This window comes from Vigna unguiculata, chromosome 11 (genome assembly GCF_037176805.1).
Source record: "Vigna unguiculata cultivar grain cowpea cultivar isolate G323 ecotype 2 chromosome 11, ASM3717680v1, whole genome shotgun sequence".
NCBI classification, from domain to species: Eukaryota; Viridiplantae; Streptophyta; class Magnoliopsida; order Fabales; family Fabaceae; genus Vigna; species Vigna unguiculata.
This window is the reverse complement of record NC_140802.1, coordinates 39669441-39681738: the sequence shown is the minus strand read 5'-3', so window position 1 is coordinate 39681738 and position 12298 is coordinate 39669441. Positions and strand designations below refer to the sequence as shown.

The 12298-nt window shown below is 25.7% G+C and overlaps 1 protein-coding gene across 1 annotated transcript; it reads left to right on the top strand.

The window, feature by feature from the left end:
• The first annotated feature begins 6386 nt into the window (after positions 1-6386).
• On the top strand, positions 6387-10205 carry LOC114170016 (fatty acyl-CoA reductase 1-like). Its single transcript, XM_028055481.2, has 10 exons — positions 6387-6482; positions 6571-6674; positions 6742-6944; positions 7881-7981; positions 8349-8541; positions 8650-8811; positions 8903-8984; positions 9076-9348; positions 9461-9588; positions 9675-10205. Exons 1-10 carry the CDS (start codon positions 6389-6391, stop codon positions 9832-9834), a joined length of 1500 nt encoding a protein of 499 aa, XP_027911282.2. The 5' UTR covers positions 6387-6388; the 3' UTR covers positions 9835-10205.
• The last annotated feature ends 2093 nt before the right edge of the window (positions 10206-12298 follow it).

Below are 12298 nucleotides of genomic sequence, written 5' to 3'. Positions count from 1 at the left end.
ATTTTAATCTTTAAGAGTTTAATGTAGACTTAATTGAGACGAAACTCATAAAATTTTAAGAGTCATATTACAATATACAATATTAGGTGTCATATAATCACAGTATGAAATATTACGAGTGTTGAGAATTTGAAAGAATTGTAAATATATGAGAGATATAAGATATATGATGAATATAAAAGATATGCTACAAGATAACCTTATTTCATATATTTTATTTCACTCTTTACATACATATATATATATATATATATATATATATATATATATATATATATATATATATATATATATATATATATATAAAACAATTTGCAAAGAATTCAGATAAAAATATAGTTAAACTTCAATAAATCAAAGTCATCTCCATACCCATCCCCATTCCCACCCTCATCTTCGTTATTGTTTAAATCATTAAAATACTCAGTTTTTTAAATAACATTGTAGACACACTACTCACTTTCTATTCTTTATTTGTTCTAATTCTTTGAGTTGTTATGAAATTTATTTAGATCTAAGATACTTATCTTATTATAACATTTTTGCAATTATGTTCAAATGATATATGTCCATAAAATATTTTGTATGTCTCACATTTGAATAATTATTCTCTTTCTTAATTTTTTCTTTATTGTCTGTGTATTTTTTTTACATAAGAATGTTTAACTCTCAATTTAAATGTTCAATAACATAAACCTTTCATTTAATAGTTAATATAAAAAATTTATCTTCTTTATTATTTTATTATTAATTATTTGTTTCATTTGAAGAACCCTTTTGTTCCACTAAGACAATTTTTGTTATCCCTCTTTTAACCATAAGCTGTGATACCTGAACCCAACCACATAAAGCATTGACACTACTCTCAATCCAAAACCTTAAGGCAATGGGTTGATGGGTCTTTATCCTTATATAGTGCTCTACTTTCTCATCTCTAGCCAATGTGAGACTTAGAGTCACACTTTGATTCCTAACTGTTGATATTTGAAATTTTTTTTAGATCATAAGATATATTTTATATCATACTCACAAATATACATTTGTTTTCTTTTGTGTGATTTCATTTAATGATCTATCCAATTATTTCTAAGATACATTTGACAATTTCTTTTAATATTTTTATTTGTTATTTATTTTTATCTTGTAAATTACAGTTTTGATATTTTTTATATAACTATTTTTAATTTTTAACTCATTATCATAATGTAATTTTATCAATATAATTGTGTAAATAAGTTTTATTTGTTATAATATAATAATTTAATGTAATTGCTATGAATTTGTTTTCAACATATATTCATATATTGAAGTTCAAAAGATGAAACATCTATATTAAATTTTAACTATTATTAGTTTAATCTTTATTCTTTGTGTGATTTTGATCAAGTGATGTATAAAAGGACATTTATTTATTTTTTAAATTTATATATTTGTTTTTTTTTAAATATTTTTAAATTTTATCAACTAAATTTTATTCATGTTTATAAATTTAATAAATCTTTTGATTATCATGAAATTTTATTTGTTTTTTGAATTTGAAATATATATAACTATAATTTCTTCTCAAATATTTGATATTAAAAAAATAAAAATATTCTTATTTTAATATTGAATATATGATAATATTATGTTTTTTTACGTATATTTTTTTTTATAACAATTATATAATTGATATTGAAATATTAAAAAAATAAGTACGATTATATGTATAAATATATATATATATATATATATATATATATATTACTTGACGAAAATAAATAAATAAAAAATTGATATTCGTTAAATTTTAATATAAAAATGTAAATGATATTTTTGTTTGAAAATGAGGATTGAAGAACGAAAATTGTCCCGTCCGTATGCCCTCCGTATCCGCCGCTTGTATAAAGTAGCGTATGAAATTAAATAAAAAATGTTTAACACAATGCTAAAACTGAACAAGGTAGCGTCACGCACTGAGAGTTTTAGTGACCACAATTAGGTAAGATGTTAGGCTCGCAAAGGTGATGGATATCCAATTTTTTTGACTTCACTTTATATTGTCACCTCCTTCACACTTTAAAATGTGTTTTTGTGATTTTTATATTGTCATATAATTTTTAAATTAATTTATATTTCATTTTGTTGTAATTAAAACAACTATTTTTTTTAATTTAGATTTAGCAATAAACTTAAAAAAAATATAATTCTTATTTTATTTTTAAGCAGCAGTTACTTTAATAAAATTAACATGTACAAATAACTCTTCTATAATGAAGTAAAAGATACAAAAATCTTAAAAAGATTAAACTAAACTCAAATTATAAAGAAAAAAGTAAATCAAATCTATTTATAGAAAAGGACAGTTAATAAAAGTTAGCTCTCCCAAAATATATTTTCCATAGATAGCCATATCACTGAACTGTCCACTACATTTTGAGATATCCCAATAAACTAAAACTTTTAAGTCTCCTCCATATATGTCTTCGGCAACCACACCAACAGAAGTGTTGCATGGTTTCTGCACAACCCATTACCACACAATCATTTAAGCTCTCAAAAAGAAAAAAAAAGGGCATACATGCAACCATAAATGCCACATATCAAAGAAAAAATACTCACAAAAATGTAATGATTCTCATTTGAATAAGAAAAAACATAGGTACCTAATTTTTGATTTCGTTTTCAAAGAATAACTCAATAATTTTCCTTAAACATCCAAGTAACCCAATACAGAAAAAAAAATCAAAATTATAAATGGACAAAATCTTATGGTAATCAGCTGTCAATAAATTAAAATTATCGATAATATTTCAACAAAAAAAAATTTCTTAATAAAATGCTTATTGATGAATAAAACAATTTATCAATATTTACCAATAATTACAAATTCATCAATAATTATTCGTTAGTAGATATCCACCTACAATTATTGACAGATTTTGACCATTAATATAATCTGTCAGTAAATATCATGATTAAGTTATTTTTTTTCTCTCTCTTCCTTTATTTTCTTCTTCTACCTTTACTTCCTCCTTCTCTTCTTCTTTCTCCTTTTCATGTTCTTTCTCTTCTTGTTTCCTCTTCCTCTTCTTTTTATTTTTTTTCTCTCACTCATCTCCAATTAATTTATAAACATATTTTCTTTGATTTGTTGGAAAATTTGGAGCCTATTTTACTATCAGATTATCAATAAATTTTAAAAGAATCCAATTACTCAAAAATTAAAAAAAATGTAATTGATAGATTTACCAATGAATTTTTTAAAAAATCCAAATATCGACAGATTGACCACAAAATGGTCAATCCAAAATAGAAACCTTGATGCTCATTTTACCAACGAAAAAATTCATTGGTAACAAAAATTATAATTCACTATCAATTTTTCCCAATGGATTCATTAACGACAAAATGTTTTATCTATAATTAAAATTCTAAAATTTGTTGGTAAATTCTATTTTATTGACGATTTTGTTTCTGTCAATAGAATCTTGTCAATAATTAAGCAAATTCTTGTAGTGACTTTTACAAATATCATAACATGTCATTAGTCTAGGTATTTTCTTGTTTTTCATCAATGATTTAGTAATAGTCTCCTCCAAATTATTTCAACTAATAATGGGTATGTCTATTCAAATACTTTAAAGATAAAGAAATAATATATATATATCTTGAGATTGTCATTATTTATACGATTTCTAGTGAGTTTTTAACTAGGTTGGGCCATGTGATCGTTAATTCTTTATTAGTTGTTTTATAACGTTATTAATGACCTAAGTATAGATTAATATGTATACAAAATTTTCAAGTTTAAAGTTTATTATTGAGTAGTTTTTTGTAGATCAAGATGTTTAGAGACTTCTGGCCGTACACATGATGTTGTCTGTAAAAAAAGACAACTAGTGATCGACCTTAGTCACCAAAAACTAAAGTCACAATGAGTGACCAAACAAGTGACTAATTTATTTTATACTAGTCATTGGTATGTGTTGGGAATCCAAGTGGGTCTAAATCTCGATCGATAGTGAAATATTAGTTTAATAATTTATTTAATGAGCCTGTTTTATATTAATTTTTTATTTTATGAACATAGAAGAAAAAATATTATACTGTGTGTTTTTTATAACCGAATTTTAATTGTAGTTCCATTATATGTCTTGAGTTTCTCACATATCTTTTCTTGTTTCTGAAGAGAAAAAGATCTATTATTTTTGCTCTCATCTCTCAACGATTTTCTTTCATTCTCGAAGAAATAAAGAAGAAGGTAATTCCCTCTTGTCTCACTTGATAGTAAAATATTAGTTTAATCATTTATTTAATCAGCCTCTTGTATATTAATTTTTTATTTTATGAAAATAGAAAAAAAACATTGTACCTTGTGTTTTTTATAACTGAATTTTAAGTGTGGTTTGATTATTATTGAATTTTCTTTTGACAATTTTTTAGATATGTGTGATTTCTTTTTTAGTTATTGTTATACTAAATTATGTATTTATTTTTATTTTATTAGTGACAATAATTAAATATATAAATTTTTGATGTATTATTTTGGCTCCTCCAACAATTTTTGTCAAGATCCGCCACTGGGAAGAGGTACATATTTTTTCTTCTTACTTAATCATGGCTTATATATATCTAACATGATATCAGAGCCATTGTTTAAAAAAAAAAATTAAAGTCTATCCTAACGAACTTTCTTGTACATTCTGTTCCACCCGCTATCTCGGGCCACCATCGGACCATCCATTTATAGTTCCACGCACGAGATGAATATACCTCTGCGTGAGGGGGTGTGTTGGAAGTGCTACATTGATTAAAGATAAGACAATTTAATAATATATAAGTGGGGTGCAAATCTTACCTTACAAACTAATTTTATGGGATTGAGTTAGGCTTAAAGCTCATAACAATTAGTAAATTTTTTTTATACTCTCCGTTAACAATGCATATGTGGACAAACGTTTGAAATTTATGTTTGAATTATTTATATTGTTTGACACATTTTAACTTAAATATTAATTTAGAATATTATTTAATACTTAAAAAAATTATCATTGAATTAGGAGGACTATATTATTATTTTTAAAGTTTGAGATCAAAATATAGATTAAAAACAAATTTTAATTTTAAATTTAGGAACTATTAAGCTCTTAAAAATATTTATTGAAAAAATTGAATAACCCATATGCAAACTATTTCACTGCTTCAACTTATCTCCATACCGCGAGCTGTCAGCACAGTTAATGCATGCTACGTTGATGACCAAGACAAGACTTTAATGCATTTCGACGCATTAATCATCTTTTCTATTTTTGTCAATAAGCTTTCATTTCACACCTATCGATATGTTGATGTTTTCCTATTATAAAAAAAATTCAAGAAAAACATATAAGCATAATAATATTCATTTATATATAATTTTACTAAATATCTTCATGTATCATTTTGGTATTAATGTGTTGCTAATAACTTGTTCTAATGCATTATATAATAACCAATTTATTAGTTCTTAGAAGTCCTACATCAACTTAAAAATAAGGTCAATTTATAATATATAAGTAGATACAATCCTTACTTTACAAATTGATTTTGTGAGATTGAATTAGACTTAAAACACACTTCTAACATATTAGGTTGTTAAAAAGTTAATTAATTTATCCAATAATTTAAATTTCTATATATTTTTTTAAAATTATTCCAGAAACATTTATATTGGAGGATTTTAAAAGCTGCTACACCGACATTTTCGGTTTCTAATAAGACACAAACGTTTTTCTCAAATAAACAATACAACCAAGGAAAAATATTTTTTCACACTCTCTTTTAAATCTACATTCACTTGACAATTGATTTTATAATAAAATATTATATTAACATAATAAAAATAAATAAAAATAAAAGATTATATGAAATAATAATATATAAAACTAAAAGTTGAGTGTAAGAGAAAAAAATGTTGAAGTCAAAGAAAAATCACCCTACAATCAATCCAAGATATTTTGTGTATTGCCTACTTTCCAATAAATATAGTTAACGCATTTATGATGAATAAAAGTGTTAACTAATACTGTCCGCGTCGATTAAATAGTTAACGCATTTATGATGAATATAAGTTCCAAAATATTTTAGTAGCTTTTGTACACTACTTATTTTTGAAATAGAAAGCGTTAAAAAATATAAAACTCAATATTATATATATATATATATATATAATATAATAAACACTTAATTAATATCTCTAAATTTTATACATATCATAAATTTATATTATGATGTGAAAAAAGAAATAAAAAAATAATAGTTATGGCAATGTTTACCAAACCCTAACCCTGCGCTTTCGCTATTTGGATTCTTCTCTCTCTCTATATATATAGATAGTTATGGCAATTGGAAAAACCATGAAAAAGCTATGCAACACTCTTCAATGGAGTTTGGAAGTGTTCACAACTTTCTAGACGGAAAAACCATTTTAGTTACGGGTGCAACGGGATTCCTTGCGAAACGTATTTCTTTCTAACTTGTAACATATTTTGTAGAACACAGAATTTAATATTAGTTCAGTATGATTAATCTTTGTGAGTGTTAATGCAGTTTTGGTGGAGAAGATATTAAGGGTTCAACCAAACATCAAAAAGTTATACCTTCTTCTAAGAGCAGCAGATTCAGAAGAAGCTACAAAACGGCTGCACGATGAGGTAGTGATCAAATACTTAACTTATGTTTATTTGTAATCATAAGTTAACCTAAGCACATATGTAACAGGTTCTGTCGAAGGAGTTGTTCAGGGTGCTACGAGGTATGTGGGGTGCAGATTTTGTCTCCTTCATATCTCAGAAAGTGTTGGCTGTTGGTTGCGATGTTTCTGTTGAGAACTTGGGAATTAAAGACACAAAGCTCAGAGAAATGTTGTTGGCGGAGACGGACATCATAGTAAATGCTGCTGCTACTACCAATTTTTATGAGAGGTTAATTATTATTAATAATATAATTTAGCTATACGAAACTGATCATTAATTCATTCTGCTTCGCCAAATAATGGGTTAAATATATTTTTGTTCTTAATTTTAATTTTTAGTAAAATTTAGAATTAGTCATTCTTCAAGATTTTGATCAAATTTAGTCTCAAAATTTTAAAAATACGTGAATTTAATCTTTTTAATCAAATTGTATTAAGTTTAATCGACGTTGCAAAAGCGTTTCACGATGTTATCTTAATTGTTTATATTATTTGACACACTTTCATTTCAATATTAGCTAGGAAACATGTTTGAAATGTTAAATAAACTTACAAATTTTGGTTGAAAGGACTAAATCAATACAATTTCTAAAAGTGAAGACTAAATTGGTCTGATGTTTCAAAATGGGCTAATCATAATTTTCATTATTAAAAGTTAAGGAAGAAAATCATATTTAATCCCAAAAAAAGTATACTCCTTTCTTTCTTAATTGTAAGACTTAAGTGAAAAAGGATGTTTGTTCTAAAAATAGAGTAAGTGTCTTACAGTGACCTATTTTATAATTGTCCTATACGGTAATTAATACAATGAACTAAAATATGAATTTAAGACATAATTATTATTATCAGTAAAAGTAATCATTTTTCTTTTTATAATAAATTGAAAAATTTATTTTATAAACAAAAACAGTAGAAGTAAAACATAAAACGTAAAATAAAAGAAAAATCTTAAGATTTTTTTTTCTTAACATGTTTATTATCATCCATTAAATTAATTAATTTTTTAATTAGATGAATTCTATAATCGGTCTAAACAGAAAAGGAATAGGAGTAAAACAAACGAAGAATAAACATGAATAGAATTTGATTTGATGATTTATATGATTATAAAGAAAGAAAATGATTTTCATTATATGTATATTACTTGATTTCTTTTCCCCCACAGATTGGATGTTGCGATGGGGATTAATACGATGGGTGCTCTTAATATTGTGAACTTCGCCAAGAACTGCAGTAAACTACAAATGCTTCTTCATGTATCCACCGGTATGGATAAAAATGAGGAAAAATGTTATTTGATATTATTTTACAATTTATATAAGAATAAAATAGTCTTGACAAAAGTTAACTTTTATATTTTTATAAGAAAGTGAAAGTAAATAGTTATGCAAGGTAGTGTTCGATGGTAGTAAAATAAAGAATGATATTAAAATATCAGTGTCCTAAAAATAAATTTGGAAAAACTTTGGTGATATTAAAAAAATATGTTTATTGATGGGTCTATTTTTCAATAGGATTCAACAGAGAAATTATATATATGTGTGACTTCATATAACTAAAAATCTCGAGGTATTGAATTATTTCTAACATTTATCTTATGGCACATTAACTAAACATTCATTTTTCTTTTCAGCTTATATATGCGGTGAGCGAAAAGGACTTGTGGCAGAGGAGCCTTTTGCTATGGGCGAGACCCTAAATGGGTCCTCAAAATTAGACATCAACATAGAAAAACTGTTAACTGAAGAAAAATTGAAGGAACTTGAGGCAGAAAATGCCAGTGAAAAAACAATCACATCGGTTATGAAAAACCTTGGAACTATAAGGTGATATGTGGAATTCAAGTAAAAAGTTAATTCATTATTTTTCCTGTATTTTTGAAACCCTAAAATTTTACTCTTATATATGTTTGGCAATGGTACATTTGAATTTAGGTCAAATTTACATGGATGGCCAAATGTGTATGCATTTACAAAAGCAATGGGGGAAATGATTTTGTTGAAGATGAAAGGTGATATACCATTGATCATTGCACGCCCCACCATAATACTCAGCACTCACTCTGAACCATTTCCCGGTTGGATTGAAGGTGTGAGGTATGTGTTTCCAAGAATTATGAGAATGTTTTGGAAAATGAACACATAAAAGAGATAAAGGTGATGAGGATTTTTAATGACGTGAATGCAGAACTGTGGACCTCTTTGTTGTGATGTACGGCAAAGGAAAATTAGGGAGAAGCGTTGGTCGTCGGAGTACAATTATAGACGCGGCAAGTTATCAATTTATTCATTTTTTTTCTTTTTCTCTCATCTTTTTTTATATTAAAATGGAAGAATAAATTGAAATAATTATGCATGCAGATACCAGCAGACATGGTGATAAACTCCATGATAGTAGCACTGGAAGCTTGTTCAAAGAGTTGTTCAAAGACATTGATTTATCATATTGGTTCTTCACTCAGAAATCCATTCAGAATTTCTGATCTTGAGGACTTGGCCCATCAATACTTTACAAAACATCCTTTGACAGACATGTTTGGAAAACCAGTGGCTTGTTCCAAGAAAGTTTCGTGGATGTCTAGTGTGAGTTCATTTCACAGATACATCAACATTCGATACATGCTACCTCTCAAGGTTTGCACTTCAATGGAAATTAAAGCACACATAGTTTTACCTTATATATATTCTGGTGTTTTTTCAGATTGAGTCAAATTTTTGTTTCTTATTTTGGTGCTCTACTTTGAAGGGATTAAACGTGATGAACAAAGTGTGCTGCTACAGTCACGAGGCTTTTTACAGTGAAAGGAAACTGAAAGTGAAAAAGATGATGGGAATAATGAGACTTTATAAACCTTATCTCCTCTTTGAGGGAATGTAAGTAGAAAACACTCCAAAATTGATGTTCCAACATCGGTTTTATGTATATATGATATTGTTTTTGTGGATCTTGAATGACACAGCTTCGATGACAAGAACGCAGAAAATTTAAGGATGACAAAAATGAAGGCAAAAGATGACGATGATGTTGGAAGATTTAACTCCGATCCCACAACTATTGATTGGACTCATTATGTGTTAAACGCTCACATTCCTGGACTTGTGAAGTATGGTGTCAAGTAATTAAGGTATAATAAATTTGTAACAGAATAAATATAGGTGGCAACCTAGCTCTTCCATTGCTGAAACTTAACATAGAAGAAAAAAAAAAGGTTAACAAAATTTCAGAATTTCCATAGAGGCTGTGTTTGTTACGCAGTTTCTTTTTCATAACTGCTATGATAAGATTTACTGTCAATAATTCGATATAGAAGGAAAACAACAGATGACATTGTTGGTGCTAGACATCTACAGCACAAGCCTCATTCAAGGTTGTGGTTTTAGAGATATGTTCCACTACCAAGAGTTAACCTAAATGTTTGTGCTAGCAAGATGTACTTGAATCGTAATATATAATATATGATTAATTAGTTGTTATGTTGTTTAGTTTTTTATCTACTTGTTTTAGGACTTATTATTTTAATTTTCTAATCCTAAATTAACACAACATGTCAAATCTGCTTTCTATAAAAGCGTTTCTAATAATTTCTAATTTAATTTTTGTTGGTCCATTATTTTCTTGAGCATTGAGTTTAGTTATTTGACGGTTGAGTCATAAGATGAATGACATTTCTGTTGGAATTCGAAATAGATTTAAATGTGAGCCTAAATTTCATAAGGAATGAAAATGAAGCGACAATGTTTTGCAAACATTTTTTTCTTCTTTCTTTCTAAAAACTAAAATCTTAGTATTCCAACTGTTACAAAGTTGCTTTTAATATGTATACCTATTTTAACATTACATGAGATGAAATTTTTCATATGCACTTGTTGTTCGAATCTAATTGAAAGTCATTCGAGAAATTTGAAATATTTTTTAAAATTTGTGTGTACGTATTATTGTAATGTTATTAAGTTAATCAACAAAATAAAATTATATTTATTAAAAATAAAGTAAAATGTATAAAAAAAATATAAGAAAATAACTGTTGATGAATAGAAGAAAAAAATATAAAGATAAGTAAATAATTTTGTAAAAATTTGTAAAAGTAACCGTTAATATTTAAAAATTTAACAAATAATTATATTATAAAGGGTAAAGTTAAAATTATGAAATGTAAAGAGGGAATCCTCTTTATATAGTTAACCGTTAATATTTAAAAATTTAATAAATAATTATATTATAAAGGGTAACGTTAGAATTATGAAATGTGTACACACAATAAGGAATCTTCTTTATATCTTTATATAGTTATAGATTAAAAATATAAATAATTTTCTATTAGTATTATATAAAATATATATTTTTATAATATTCCGTAAAAAATTACATAAATATAAACTATATATAAATCTTATAAAAAAATTATTTTATTTTTTATCAAATAATAATTATTTACTTATTAGTCACGACGTTAGTACGTTATGGATACGTGCTGACACGTTAATTTATTAAGCTGTAACAAACATGAGTAGTATTTTCACTAACAATATTATTATACTGATTAACACAGGCTAGACTAATTATTTTGGACAGTTATTTTTACGTCAATTTCCGCTAATATTACTTTGACACACATTATAACTGGACAACATACGGTAATAATAAAATAGCCATAAAAAAGTAAATTTATCTATATGTAAAGAAAAAGATAGTGAAAAATAGTCAGATAAAATTAAATGCGTCCAAAAAAGTTTTGTAAAATTTGGTTGGCGAAAGTATCATTACTCATTATTTTATTACTATCCGATTAATAAGGCTTCTCTTTCAAATATCAATTATTCCCACATTTATATTTTTTTCGGATTAATATCAATAAATTTTTACATCTACTTTATATTTATGATTTATTTTTTATTTTCTATAAATACAAAATTATACTTTTTTAATACTATATATTATTCATGAAATTGGATTGTCAGGTAGTTGGTGTCAAAAAAAATCAAATTCCTTTTTTTCTAGTGTCGCTATTTGTAACAAATGAAGTATTAAAGCAGGTAAACATTATTTTATTTTATTTTTATAACTCAAAAATCATTATTTTTTCAAAGGAATACAAACATTGTTATAAGTTGTGTTGGATGGTGTTTGAGTGTTGCTTGTAAAGATGACGAATGAACGTGTGAGCATGAATATTATTTAAATTCATCCTAATTTTAATAATCTTTATATTGACACTAGTGTAAACACAGGCGCGACGCATTTTTTGAATTATATTAAGAATTGATGATATTGTAATGTTATTAATTTAATAAACAAAATAAAAGTATATTTATAAAAAATAAAATAAAATGTACGAAGAAAATAAGAGAAAAATAACTATTGATGAATAGTAAGAGAAAAAAAGAAAAAAGAGATAAGTAAATAATTTTATAAAAACTTATAAAAATAACCGTTAATTTTTAAAAATTTAATAAATAATTAAATTATAAAGGGTAAAGTTGGAATTATGAAATGTGGACACAAAAGAGGGAATCCCCTTTATATATAGTTATAGATAAACGAATGGATAATATACAATTAAAAAATTGAGTATGAGATTACTAT